The sequence below is a fragment of the Sitodiplosis mosellana genome, unplaced genomic scaffold, assembly GCF_009176505.1.
Source record: "Sitodiplosis mosellana isolate CC-2019 unplaced genomic scaffold, AAFC_SMos_1.0 Smas_scaffold_30, whole genome shotgun sequence".
NCBI classification, from domain to species: domain Eukaryota; kingdom Metazoa; phylum Arthropoda; class Insecta; order Diptera; family Cecidomyiidae; genus Sitodiplosis; species Sitodiplosis mosellana.
The window spans coordinates 1,621,267-1,636,371 of NW_022595272.1; the positions used below are offsets into that span (position 1 = coordinate 1,621,267).

The following is a 15,105-nucleotide window of genomic DNA, read 5'->3' on the forward strand; positions in this document are numbered from 1 at the left end:
AGCGATTAGTAAATTGGCAAAAAAGTTGCTGTTTAGCGCTCATCAAAAAATTGTACCGAACTCATTATCGGTTCAATGCCATTCATTCGAAATTGGTCGAAGAAAAATAATAATGCGACAGCCTAGATTCGTAAAAAAAAATGCGCAAATTCATTGACGAAAGGTTGCGCTCGACCTGATTTCGCTAATGTTCTATTTCCTATTTTCTATTTAGATTAAATCGAAATACCTTCGTTCTTGTTAAAACATCGTTCGCCGTTGATCCGATCCATGTGTTCACTTCATCTATTTGCCGAAAATGTTTTTCAATTAAGTCGAAGGGTTTCGCAATCGAACCTGATAAAAAGTTTGTGCAAATGTTTGAATAAATTGATTCCGAATGAACAGATCGGAACCGAATATGGATGGGTGAAACGAGGGAGGGGTAAAAAAGTAAATTTTTGCCTACAGCCAACAAATTTCGTAAAACCAAAATCGAACCGATGGAATCAGAAAGAAAAAAACTTTTGAAAAAAAAGCAAACGAAATGGTCAACATTTTCATTAAAATTAGCACAATCTGTGTATTTATATCAATAACCGTATATAGCTGTCTCAGCACATTTTTTTGTCGATTTTTTTTTTCTTGTTGCTTTTATTGTTCGACCCAATCTTCTAACTCAGAGCTCGAAGCCAGCTCAATTTTTCCTCTTCTCCGCTTGCTCTCAAATATTATTATTGTACCAAATAGACCCAAACACATAACGTTTCCATTGAATATAGTATATGAATTGGGTTTGAATGGGCAATATGTTTCTTTGGAAATACTAATATTACGTTACTGTTTTTATACGCATACAAAATGAAATGGATGGTGTTCAAGTCTTCAGCATGCTTGAATTGATTGCCTCTCACTCTCACTCTAACTCTTTCCTTTCGCTCGGTTCGTTTTGAGTTTTGCCAAAGCCGAACTTCGAATGTGAATGGGAAACACAGATCCACACTCTTTATTCAAATACTACGTACGCGAATGCTATGCTATGCGATGTTTGTTTGCGACGACGATGCACAACCGGAAATAGCAATGTTTCAATGTTATCACAGTGGTTATGCTTGTAATTTGTTCATACCGCCGGAATAATATAACACTGATCTTTATACGTATGCTACATGTAATTTCCGTACTTCATCAATGCAATAGTTGTTGGCAAATCTTCCATTCATTACATGTTTGACTAGATTCTAGTCACTAGAAGAACCTAATTAACCGGAAAGTCAATGCTTCGGGAAAAACACACACACATACACACCAACCAAAGGATATTTTTCTTCAGTTCGGTGTCCTCATAACTTGATTTGACCATTACAACTCTGATAATACGCACAAGCAGATGCCAGATATACGCTTATAACTTGGCATTTCCGCTAACGATGTACGTGAGCAAGTGGCCGAGTGAGAGGGAGATAGCGTTTGTAAGCGAAAGGTAAAATCGATAAAGGTCAAGCACATTTGTGTGTCGCATTTTTTTTTTTGTTGGACCGATTAATATTGACCGGCAATTTTTCCATTTACTAACCAACATTTATCAACATTGTTTTTGCTTTAATTCTGCACTCGAATTTTTGCCAAATTAATCAATTTAATGCATACGACTAAATTGTCAACTCAACAATAAAAAAAAAATGAGAGAGAAAAAAGAAAAACAACAAAAATGCAAATAATTGACGTGATTAACGTTTGTGTATTTAATTAAATTAATTTTGATTTGTTTGATTTGTTTGATGTTTGTTGAGTAAGTTATGTTGCTTTGATGGTGATGATGATGATGATGATAGTTTGTCAGCCAAAAACAACGGGAAAAAAAATGCCGCTCATTTATTATTGACAAAACATTTGATAAAAACTCCCAAATACGAAGAATAACTGGCTTCTTCGAATACATTTGTAGCGGAAGCGTATAGACAGACCAAACGAACGGAATTTCAAAGAAGGCAAAACACGTAAATACTAAACCAGATATTTCACTTGAATCCATCAAAAGCGTGTTATCCAAATAGAGACACATATTCGAAACACACCGCAAAAGAAAAAAAAAATGGTATGTGAGATAGCACACGAACTAATGAACGAAAAGAATGGAAGCAACAACAACTAACTCAAAAATAAAATGCCAGAAATGAAGTAAATTCCGTCATGATAATGACGTACATTTATTTTTTTTTTTCCTTTCTTTTAGGAAAATTACATTGGGAATATGAAACAAAGTAGACATAAGTCATGGTCTAGCAAGATTAACCTGCTGTAAGTATTATTCCATAAACGAAATAAGCGTACAGAACTAAAGCATTAAAACTATATAATTGGAATCAATTAGCAACAGATCGAAAGCATAAAAATGGGTAATTGAATCGATTATTCACAGTGTACATTAGAATGTGTTATAGAGACGTTTGTCTACAAACAAAAAACCGAACACGCACACACAACAAAAGATAAAGAAACGGCAATTTATTGCGGCTAACCGACTAGCATATGTAAATTGTGAAATGAAATATGCTGAAGTATTAACACGTGTTACGAATAATTTATGTAAAAGTCTGATACAAATAATGTTTGAACGATACAAATGACTAGACTGGTATACTCGTAAACTACAATAGAAATGTTGAATGCGATTACATTTTTCAAAAAATCTCTTAAGATCGAATCATTATAGTTCTAGCAACATCACATCGCATCGCATCGCTATGGTAATTATTTTTCTGTTCTTTATTGAAGTTTTTGTTTTTTTTTTGTTTGTATTTGGTGTTTTTTCCCACCGAATTCCGATTGTGTCGTTTATAAATAACGCTCATTGAGTAGGGCTTTGACAACATATATAGATTTTCTCTCTTCACAATTTATAATAATAACACATTTTGGACGTTGTGCTATAGTAGCGAGTGCGATCCATTGGCCTTATACCGACGACTCATAGATAACGATTTGAATAATATTGTGTTTGTTTTTGATTTGTGATTTTTTCACTTCTTCCATAATAGCACCCGTGATTGCAGCCAACGCAGCGATTTCTTGGTCGTTGTCAGCGTCATCTTTTTTATGAGGACTAGCGCCTGAAATAGCTCCTCGTCGCGAAACCTGTTTTTAATAAATTCCGTATAAAAGCAAAGACAGAGATGTTCAGGAAGTGAGAGACAGAGGGAGAGAGAGAGAGAGAGAGAGAGAGAGAGAGAGCGAATGGGAGAAAAGAAAATAATTTGCGCTTCGCGCAAATTTCAAATCAAACAAAGGAATTTTATTTGCAATTCAAACTAAGTGCTAGCACGTACCGTTAGAACGCGTCGTATATCATTTTGAAGTGCTGATACATCCAGTCCGCCACCACCTAATTGCATGCGACGCAAAGTGTCAGCAAAAGAAAGGTCTTGAATTCGTTGCCAACTTTCTGCATACTGTCGTCGCACCAATTCAATAATGGTACTGGTTAATGCCAAACCGACGAGAATATAGACAGTACACCATAGCATATAAGTTGGATTTTCTGCAGACGGTAGAAGATGGAGGGAGGTAGCGAGAGAACGCGCGCGCGCGCGACCGTGGTAAGGGCAATGTGAATAACAAAAACGGGAAAATAGAGCACATTGAATATCCCATAAAAAGCGGAAAAGCACGCGGAAAACAATTAAATGTTTTAACGCCCGCCTTCTATCTGCGAACGCTTTGATAAATAACTGAATCACATGTGATGAAAATAACTACTTCTCTTTTTGTTCTCATCATTCAGTTCAGTTTAGTACGATTTTTGTATGTTCTAGGACGATTTTAGTTTGTTTTTTTGCAAACTTACCTGGGAAAAGATCTCCAAAGCCTATGGTTGTCATCTAAAATAAAGTAAATTACAAAGCAGTTGAAGAATTGGTATTTTAAATTGTAAAAAATTTCATTTTTTCTCCACAAAATGGAACCATATCAACCGTTATGAAACAGAAGTAGAATCCCTCGAAGAAGCCCCAATCCTTTTCCCACACCAGCAGAATAGCAGCACCAATTCCAAGATATATGCCCAAGAAACACACAGAAGCCAGCGCGTACAACCATTTTTTATTTGATGATGTCGAGTCCGATGCTATTTTGAAGCATTCTATGGTGGGAAAATAAATGCGAAACGATTTACATTCAAATCGTGATTTAAATTAGATTTAAATGGTTGCCGCTTATGATTGCGGCTAAAAGTCATTTTGTGGGAGTGCAAATGGTACTATAATGTGCTAATGAGAGGAATACTTCGACAATTTCACTTATTATTATGATGATAAGCTTACATTTTGTGGCAATGGCAATTTGGTAAATTTTGGTTGGTTGATTTTGGTACGTTCACGCAGCATTCAAATTCAAATTCAAAACAAAGTGTGTGTGCATATGTGTAGCGGTTAAAATTGTTCCCATGTTGATTAGCCGGAAAAAAAATGAGTGAAAGCCAAAAAATCGGTTTTAATTAGGCAGTTCGTTAAATTTCGATCAATTTTGTTCAACGATGCGATGTCGTTTTGGTTGTTCATGATTGTTTTTTTTTTCTCTCGTCAGATTGTATATAGGTGTTTGTATGTGTGTGTTTGATGTGGTGTGGCATGTTTGTAGTAATGTAAGTATCAAAACCACAATAAAGGAGCAAAAACCGTAAACAATAAACCAACCGGTCGAGTGAAGAGGAAACCCATTTGTATGAAAACACGAAAAAGGTTAGTAGCCATAAAATGCAGAGAAAGAAAATGCAAAACCGACCGAAAAAAAAATGTGAAAAAAAAGAAATTTCAACAAAATGAAGCGATGTGAATAAACTTAACTTACTTGTCAGTGATGGGAGTTTTTTCCCGACGGCTGAAACGGCCGTCGCAAAAACCCGACCAAGATCTGCGATGACCGTGAGTGTGAAAGGTATTCCGATCAATGCAAATCCTTAGAAGTTAAAAAAAAACAATAGCCAAAGCGTTCATAAAATGCATCTTAACTGGTACGAGGGGCTTACATACCCATGCAAAATGCTCTTCCAGCTTGTGTGATAGGCGCCACATTGCCGTACCCTGAAACAACCAGTATAATGGTGAAATATCGGAAAAATCAACAATCAAACCCGTTAGAACAATGGCCTAACACGTCAGTCGCACGACTGTGCATGCTGAGCGTGTAAGTGTGTTCAACTCGAGATACGAAAATTCACATGGATTTGGTGCTAATACACAAATCCACATAAATACTCAATTAATTGGAACTCAACTAGAAATTCAATGTTCTTTGTTCCTATTTGCAGGGAATTATTTGATTTTATCAATTGTGATGAGACGAATTCTCATTTGAGTCACCCGAATAACATGGCTTGAAGCAACCGAGTGTGTTGTCTCTTGACTGAATGATGCGAATACGTCTCAAGTTGCGAGCGCGTTGACAGGATTGAGTTATTTTTGTCAATGGACGGATTCTATAATTAGCTTTTATATCAATTACCTATCGTAGTCAGAACTGTCGAAGAGAAGAAAATCGCTTGCACAATGTTCCATTTTTTTGTATACGGAAACGTCTCATTGTTATTGAGTGATGAGAGTGTTATGCCTCCCTGCACTGCATCTTCGGCTACCTATGAATAGATTATTTTTGTACTCTCATGTGGATTTGTCGGTCGACCCGTGTGCCGAGAGACGGAACTATTCAAAATTGACATTCGGCAGAATGCAAACAATTCAAGTAATCCTCGAGTGGATACCAACTATTTCAGCATTATTTGCAATGTAGTTTAGCATCATCATTAGAGGATTGTTTGATTTGTATCACCAGCGAATAATATGCAGACCGCAGATTGTTTTCTTCATTTTTCTCCCACACATACTCACTGATTCGTATTTTTCCAAATGAAGTGAAATTGCCCTATCCAAATTCCGTAAATCACTGAGAGTGGTGAGCTTCGTTATGTTGCCGACCAAGTATTCACGTTCACGCATCACATCCATGTGCAATTTATGCGTACGGTCCTCTTCGGCTGGTGCCTCAAGCGAACGAAAAATCTAAAAGACAAACAAAAGATATTCAAATGATGAGCGCATGATGCTCCAAAATAACATTGATTATTTCATTGACATTGACACCGCCACCGTTACCACCGCCACGCTTGAATGTGAGCAACTGTCGTCATCGTTGTCGTCGCACCCAATTGAAACAGTTATTTAACAAACATGGATGGCAATGGCAACAAAGTGAATGGTTTTGGTGTTATTTGCCTGTGTTCCGTAGCGCAAGAGCGAATGAGATTGGCTGATACAGGCGAACGTGATAATTTGAATGTAATTGAATTTACTCAAATACACACAGAAACAACAATGTAAACGATAAAGTAATGGCATAAACAGTTTTTTTTTTTGAATGCAAATCGTGTAGAAAAAGAAAGTACATGTTTTTCATGACAATTAAGGCCAGAACAAAAATAAAGAAACAACGACAACAAGAACAACCAAAGTAATTTTCCATTTGGGCGAATATGCTGATTTTCTAGATCGCGTTTTGCACTTATTAATATTTGCTTAACGTGTTGTGTGTTCCAGTAGTAATCTTTGGATTTTATGATAGGACAGCAGCGAATGACAACACTACATGCGCCCAGCATGGATGTAGCATCAGTATATATCAGTAGTTACAGTCAGCAAACGACAATTGTAAAAGCGAATTTGATACTTTCATCTGAATATAATTTCATGATGGAGGTTTGCTATGTGCCTTCATTTTATCCGTGGTTGCAAATTGTGTGCTCCCTCTTACTATCTCCATCACTCCCTTTTCCCGTTCGATTGTTATCGCAGCCATGTAAGGCGATAAAACCGAGACCCAAACTTTCGATGTGCGTCAGAATACAAAAAAAAAACGAACGAACGAACAAACAAACGAATGAAATGAAAAAAGATATAAAAATAACGAACAATTTAGTCAACATTCGAAAATGTCAAAAGGAATCCCATGTAACACCGCACGGAAAATGATTGGAAGCTTAGAAGTTAGTGCTGGTGTGCTTTTTTCAGTGTTCGTTTATCATTTAATTTTTTTTTTGTTCCGTTATTGCTGCTGCCGTTGCTGCTGTTCGTATGGCATTCATTCTCTCGCAGATTCACTCACTCACTCACCATGTAGATGATAGCCAGAAGCATGCTATGCACGAGACTATGCTTATCGGAGCTGAAAAACAATGTGATAATAATCGGAGCGAGAAAAGTTAAACATTATGATGGATACAATGTGTAAAGAGAACATTTCGACAATACCAAACTATTTGCACACCGTACATCGTCGTCGTTGTCGGCGAACATACTTTCGCGTGCGATATACACCATTATGCACACAGCCAAATCAAAAATGGCAGTGCCGCACATACGAAAGGGAGCATCAAATGAAATAAGCACACCGAAGAAGAAAAAAAAACAGTAAACGATTGAGAGAAGAAGCATGAAAATGAACAAATGAAAGAAGAAAAAATGGAACGAAGATGAAGCATCGCATAGTGAAACTGAATTTTTTTCTTTATTGATTTACCATTGGTTGCCATTTGTTGTCCTTACATCGTTTGTACGTGTTTTTTTTTTTTCATCCGTTCGCATACTCTCACTTTGCTCGCTATTCCTCGGTGACTGTGACTCTTGCTCGTCTGTGCGGGGAGAGCAGTCAATGCGTGTGTCATTTCGAATACACTTTTATTTATTATTTTTGTTTTCTTCGGGCTTTAGTCGTATTGTGTTAAGATCTCGACTACTTGCCTTCGCTCCTTCTCTCTTTATCTCTCTCTCTCTCTCTCTCTCCTTTTTTGTTCTGCAAAAGTTTGTGCAGCATCACCCCGATTGTGCGATCAATATCTCAGTCAACCATATGAAAAGTAATCTACGTGCTTTTTTGCTATATGGTTGAGGATATATTGTGTTCGGAATTGAATATTTCGTAACTGTTTCACTTTGGTTGTTTTTCTGTTGCCGTTTCGTCAATGGAAAAAGTTTTTTTTTTCTGCCATGCGTTTCTTGCTGTTTTTCATCTGCCTATCGAACATGGAATTCGTGTGACATGCCACAATTCATTTCATTACATATATAATTGTGCCATTGAAATGGCAAACACACGTTAACGCTTGCATCTCGGAATAAATTTACCTCTTCTCATCTCTCAGTCAGCATACATACAAAAACAAGCGCATACAGCAAAGTGGTCTGGTTGGAAAATTGCGTAACTCGGCGGTATCGTCTGAAATCCCATCATCGATTGCTCTTTCTATGGCAATGTGATGCGAATGGTATGTGTGCTGCATTGCGGCCGACCACACAGTTCAGCATAAACGAATCAAAGCATAATATATTAACCGTGTGGACAAACGCACATGCTAAAATCAAACAGACCAGCATACTAACAGGTGAGCATGCCTTGCATACACAACGCGACCTGGCTGACGGATGATGACAGTGTAGCATCTGTGAAATTGTTAAGGCTGAAGGGCTCACAGCCAAATTCGTGCTTCAAATTGTAAGCATCGAACAAATATGTGAATTTAATCCGTTCCGAGTATACTTTCAATGTTTGTCATTATCGTTTTTTGTTGTTGCTGCTGTTCTTGATCCATCAAGCGATTTAAAGACGAAATGTATGAATCCAAACGGATTCCTGCCATCACACATCAATACCCATGTGAAAATGATACCGTCGAGACGAAAGGGGCAAATATTTACTCTGCGATGCGAACAAAATGTTCACAATATATACTGGCATAGGGATAACAAGAGAAAAAAAAACTTATTACATCAGAAGTTAATTATAGATTAACCAAATGTTCAACTTAGTTGCCGATCATTTTCAGTTTTATCAATTTTCAGCTCGGTTTTATCTCTAATAGGATTTCGTGTCTATCGGGTTTTTGTTTCAGTTCAATTATGATTATTGTTTGCACATGCTTGACTTTGAATTCATTGTCGATTAACCGACAGACAAAAAGTGCGGTTGATGTGGTTTTTCGAGTTTGTCGCTCTTTTCCTTTGCTCCCGATAAGTTTCTTACAATTAAACTAGCACACTCATTTCATCCTTCGAACCGTGTTATCTCCGATATATTCTGTGTACTCATAGAATGTGGCCGTATCCATATATGCATACAACGTGGTTTTGGTTTCACATTTTTCATAAGGGTTCTCGGTATCGACCGTAGTTATTTTTTTTTCTCCCTCCGCGAGATGTGTGCTCACATGCATTATATAAGGATAAAAACCGAGAGAAGAAAAATATTGCCTTAAACCAGTCCCACACAATCGAAAAATCTGTGTTATTATGCTTTCGTCGTTCGTGTATCGTTGTCTATCGTGTCTATCGTTGGCGCGTACGCATTGTGCGCGCGGCATGGCATTCGAAATACATTGTTTGTCGATAGTATGCTCCTTTCTTTCCCTTTCTCCCCGGTTTCGGCTTGTGCTGAGAGTGGGAAGTGACGAGGCTGGTCGATCTCTCGCTTATTCGGCATGCAGCATGAATAATTTATACCTTTCGCCAAAGAACGAAGACGCATTTCCAAAAACATCCATTACAACCATTTCGAAATTATATTAAGAGTCTCAGCCTAAATAATACCATTTTCATATCACAGTTATAAGAACCGACCAAAAACAAACATTCCGAAAGACAAGAGATCCAACACGATGCAACCTATCCACAAACGCTCACACACACGCTTAGATTCATCGTTCGTCTTTATGTGTTATTTTTTCAATCCTTTGCGATTGAATGTGGTTGCTGCAAACTGCCATCACGAAAAATTTATAGCGGATTGGCGCGCACGAAATTCACTATAGCTTCACTCCATCAAACGGCGCGAATAGAAAGCACTCTCTCATCATCTTTATGTTGCTCGCATTATTTCTTATGCGCGCCATATTTCGCCGCTATTGTTTCTCGTTCTCCACTTCTTTTATTTCATTTTGCTCATTTTTGTTGTTGTTAGCTTGACTTGGATTGGTTTAGTTTGGCTGGGTGCCTCTTCGATTTGGCCCACTATCTAACGCGGCAATAATAGCAGTTAGCTCTCTCTTGACGGAAATCGTTTTTTTTTCTTCGTCTTTTAGCCGTGATGTTTATGTTTATTGTTATGGTTGATTATCTGTGGCACGATAACTTGTTTCTTCGTAGAACAGCTTTTTACGATCCAATACCAAAATCATTATTGTAAACCGTTTCTATTCTATTTCATCTTCGAAATCATTCAATCAATTGCGCATGAACTCCCTGTTTCTCTCTGCCTTAGCATCTCACATCCACACTGTCCCCCCATGTCGTTTGGCAAAAAGTTCAACAGAATTTCTATTTCATTGACACTTTCCGTGGCGGAAATGCCACACAACACAATGCGATTACATGCAAAAAACAATGACAAAATAATGGATTTGCCGAAAATGTATCCCATATTGAATACATAAGCTTAGACATCATAACCTACATTCGGTGTGTCGTATTGAGGATATGGATGCGCTCGGTACGGAACCAGACGTGGTGTGGTGTGGTGTGGTGCGGCAAGAAGTTGGCACAAACTGCTGGCAAAACAAAGAGGGAAATGATAGCGGATGTGTTTTTTCGGTCTTCAGAAAATGACTTAAGCACGGTAAACCGAGCAAAACAGAAAACAGTTCACCGAGATAGATGTTTCGTAGGTCGTTTGCGCTTCACATGGGGCGTTGGAAATTATTTTCACATAAATCCCCTGCATTTATTCAAATTACGGCTGAACTCACAACTTTACGCAGTATCATTGTATTGTTTTGGCGGTGAAGTTATGCGGAAACTTTGCCACATTTATCAAAAATTCATGTAATCGTTTCAAACACCGAAATTTAAATCAATTTCAAATGAGCTAGTAAGTGGTGGCATTTTTCATCGCCGGTTTTTCCGGCAGCAAATCGAGGGAAATGAAAACGAAATGAAGTAACACCCGGCATGGATATAATTCCAATTTCAATTGTTATATCCATTGTTGACGTGATGAATGGCAAATGATTCCCGGCTTTTCCATCAAAGGATTTGTGTTTTTATATCGCTTGCTTCGTGTGTGTTACAATAAGTCGTAAAATTATTCGATTTATGGTGAATGATGATGAACTGCGCGCGCTAAATCCTCGTGTGAGGTATTTATATAGCTGTTTTTTTTTCTCGCTTCTCTCCCTCTCAACTTATTGCATTCAATTTCCTGAATAAGACATTCACAAGCATTGGATTCGTGTGTGATAATAATAAAAAAATACAACATCGCAGCAAATGGATAAACGACTAACGAAAAGCGCTCAACCACAAAGTGGACTCAATCACAGTAACCATCGCATTTCAGCCAACAAATAAAAACAATGTTTTGTTTATTTTCGGGATGAAGTTCTGTGTTTTTCTCTATTCGACGACAGCAGCAGCAGCATTCAGTAAATGCGCGCGCGCGCACATACACACACACACACACATGGGTGGCGGGCATTTTTTCAGATAATGTACGATAGACAGAGAGCAAAAACATGGACAACATGTGTTGTGAATGAGAAGAGCTTGCGTTTAACACACTCTAAAAATAGCATTTATCTGCGGCAATACATTGTATGATGACGGAACAGACAGTGGCACTGTGAAATCCAATATATTCACGCATTCCTCAATGCATGCAAAATGAATAAATTGTATGAACAGAATACAGCACACCATCACGAAACAACAACAACAACTACAACAACAAAAAAAACGGTTGAATAAATACAAGTTGCACGTGTACACTTACAGCACCTAATCCGCTTGTGCGATTTATTTGAATGGGGTTTTCTGGTGGCCCAAACGGAACATCAAATCATTGTGAACGAAATGCATTTTAAAATTGGTTTTTGATATACATACACAGACCCCGACTATTTCTTTATCACCATCTCGCCTAACGTGCGCGCTCTCAACTCAAGTTCATCTTGTGTTCATTGTGAGATCAGTGCGCAATTTGGAACCGTAGCATAGAAGTACAATATAACGAGAAATCACGTAAAAATTTTGCTTTGAATATTAAATGAAATTTATGCATGTAAACGATGCCTTTTCAGTCGTAAAAAAATGGTGAAAATTCCCATAAATTGGCACTCATTGTCGGCTCAGTAATTTAATGAAGAAAACAAAAGTTTGTTTTTATGACTTCAACAAGTCGACGGAGACCGAGCGAGAGAGAAAAAAAAGATCTTTCACTTCTTTTGCCCATATTGAGTGTGTGATCTGTAGATCGTTGCTGCTGCTGCTGCTGCTGCTGCTGCTGCTGCTTGAAACGGTGAGCAAATGCCATTTATTCGTTCCCATGAGAAGAATTTATGTTTTCCCAGATGCCAATTCCCATTTTTGTGTTACATGTACATAGCCGAAAAAAAGTATTTCTTTTTTTTTGTTGTTGTACGGCTCGCTTTATGTCAGTATCAATAATAGATTGCAATGGAAAAGAGATTCGACTCGACTACAAAACGTACAAATGAACAAAGTTCAATCCATAATGTGAATTTATATTCTGATGTATTTGTACGCTTTTAGGCTGGATTTCTGTCGCACAAAAATCGTATAATATATCTTCTCCCTCTCCCTCTCTTTCTCTGGCAAGTAACTATGCATGCACGCGCGAGCCGAGAATGAAAATGAGAATAGTGAATGCTTAAACGAATACAACAATAAGGACAAAACACACAGTCAGTGCCGTCTAAATTGCCGTACAATATTTATATTTTTGGCATAACTTTTTGTAACATGTTGACGAAAAAGAAGAATAAATGCCTATTCTTAGGCAAATACGTTTGCCAAGCCGTATGCCCAATGAATTGAGCCCAATTACCACCAGATATGGCGGTTTACGTGTATATATGCAGAGTGCTCTAATTTAATTGTGATTTACACACGTCTACGTTGCCAAAATGAAAGAAAAAAAAAATCCATCCACATTCAAAGTTTCTGTTTCTTTTCTTGGAGTGCGACGCACACGAAAATTTTGATATCGTTTCGTATTTGTATTATGAAATATTGGCTAATTTAACTCAAATGTGTTATTCACGCTCGATGAAAAACTTATTTTTCTCGCTTATGCACGGACGAACGTTCTCTCACACCTCTAACCACAGTAATGCGAAGCGAATGCGTTATATTAACAAATAATAAGCGATTAAAGCTACTCATAAATTCAATGTCATTGTTTGGGAAATTTTCCCCAAATAATAAATACATTGTACATGTATTAATACGGTAAAAAAAATTCCAACAACGGAATTTACAAAGCAGAGTCAAGCGTTCAACAATACTTACGACACCCCCAACCACACAATAAATGGAAAGCGATATCATCAACCCGAAATGTCCAAATGCTGAACGTAACTTCAGTGATTTCCAAATGCGAAAAAAGCGATGTCGAAACGTTGAGCGCTTCTTTATCTCATCGAACACTTTCAATTGTTCCTCCAATAGTTCGCCTTCGTCGCCTTCTTCGTCTTTATTGTTTGCCATTTCGGCCCGACACATCCCAAAATATTCGTTATTCCTCCGGTTGTCTTTCTATTGGAGAGCGTGAGCTCGTTATGTTCGTCCTTTGTTGTTTCAAGAAACTTATGATGGGTTTATTGGTTTGACGTTGCGATTGGTGTTGTTGAATTGACCAAGAGTTGTCTATGTGTCCACGTCTATTTATCAAGATTTACGCATGGACTCTCAGTCTCACTGGAATTATAATAGCGAAACAAAAGTCTGAAAAAAGCTATTTGTGATTATTACTCAGATATTCAATGATGATGTGATTTTTTTTCCAATTTTTTTTTTTTCATTCCGACACAGATGTTTGATCGCTTTATCTATCGCAAACAAAACTTTTTTTTGGCACAAATGCATACTTTTCAACTTTTATTCTCTGTGTATTCTTCCGAATTTGCAAAGAGATATGTGCCCTTTTCCAACTTTTATCGGTCCATTTCTATCCTTCAATTTTTTTATGCTGCAACATCAATATATGTACACAATTCACTAAACAAATTGAAAAAATACTGAGTGAACTCTCGTGTCGAAATAATAAATAAAAAATTTTTTTATATTAAATTCCTTTATCGATCGGTTGTCAAAAGTTCAAATTGTTTAACGCGGAGGCCCTCCTTATTTACTGTCGGAAATTTGAAAATGTTTTTTGTGTGTACACATTGTAAGTGTAGGTACGTGTATTCGTCACAATGTTTGGTGTTGGGATGTGAATGCACGCTTCACTTTTTTCGCTCTATTTTTTCTGTGTTTCCTCGCTCTCTCTCTCTCCCTCTCTCTCTATTTGCGAAACACGCACAAATGTCTTCCGTATAAAAAACGACGTGTTAAAGCAAATAAAACTACGGAAAACCGACACCGTTTCTTTTATTCCTTGATTTCGAGTGGATGTCGAAATTCAACTGAATTATCGTCGGCTTCACTTTGCGGCTACTTGCTACTTGCTTTTTTCCGTCGCTGAGAACAAAGAGAAGCGAAACAAAAACAGAGAAAAAAAAAACACAACAGCCAAGGAATTCCTCGGTTCGGTGTCAAGACAGTGACTAAAACAGTTTGCACAGATGAATCATATCGAATCGCATAGCATCGCATCGTTAGACATCTCTCAGTCAGTAAATGTTTTTGTGAAACTGAGCAGTCAACTAGTGCTCAAATTTTTTTTGTTGCTTGCTTGCTCGTTTGCTCGCTCATTGCTTATCCGTTTGGTGCGTGTTTTTCTTGCTGTGTGCTCAACGTACGGAATGCCATTGTGTCCATGTTTGACTTTTTCATGTGTTTGAGCGGCAAGCGAACGCTTTTCTCGCTCTCTTGGCCGCACAATTATTAGTTTCGAGGCGCGTGGAAATGAACAGACGGTTGTGCAAAGAGAGTGAGAGAGAGAGAGAGAGAGAGATGCGGCAACGGACTTGAAGGCAACAAACGGCGAATGACAAATTTTCCGCTACACTTTTAAATCCAAAAATCCCCACTGTGTGCTAAAGATAGATTGAGATTCAATGTACAAACCAAAAATTTTCCTCTTCTCGCCACACTCCGAACGCAACTTATTATGCTTTCCACATAC

At 37.7% G+C, this 15,105-nt stretch overlaps 1 protein-coding gene across 3 annotated transcripts; it reads right to left on the bottom strand.

Moving 5' to 3' along the window:
* Window positions 1–1,700: 1,700 nt before the first annotated feature.
* Window positions 1,701–14,647, bottom strand: LOC129569262 (potassium channel subfamily K member 15). Of its 3 annotated transcripts, XM_055447940.1 has the most exons (10): window positions 13,904–14,647; window positions 13,326–13,733; window positions 5,865–6,035; window positions 5,482–5,611; window positions 5,010–5,060; window positions 4,828–4,935; window positions 3,954–4,120; window positions 3,827–3,860; window positions 3,309–3,520; window positions 1,701–3,117 (listed from the first exon to the last, which is right to left on the bottom strand). In XM_055447940.1, exons 2-10 carry the CDS (start codon window positions 13,536–13,538, stop codon window positions 2,938–2,940), a joined length of 1,266 nt encoding a protein of 421 aa, XP_055303915.1. In that variant the 5' UTR covers window positions 13,539–13,733; window positions 13,904–14,647; the 3' UTR covers window positions 1,701–2,937. The 3 variants fall into 3 exon arrangements, with proteins under 3 accessions (XP_055303915.1, XP_055303918.1, XP_055303917.1); XM_055447943.1 differs by having other exon boundaries at window positions 3,954–4,105; window positions 13,326–14,647; XM_055447942.1 differs by having other exon boundaries at window positions 13,326–14,647.
* Window positions 14,648–15,105: the final 458 nt, after the last annotated feature.

Excerpts from the sequence above, each read along its gene's own strand:
- LOC129569262 (XM_055447940.1), bottom strand. The coding sequence starts at position 13,538 with ATGTGTCGGGCCGAAATGGCAAACAATAAAGACGAAGAAGGCGACGAA. Across the intron at positions 5,061-5,481 it reads GACAGTTCTGACTACGATAG|GGTACGGCAATGTGGCGCCT; the intron begins GTAATTGATATA and ends TGGTTGTTTCAG. Across the intron at positions 4,936-5,009 it reads TGGAAGAGCATTTTGCATGG|GATTTGCATTGATCGGAATA; the intron begins GTATGTAAGCCC and ends TTAACTTCTAAG.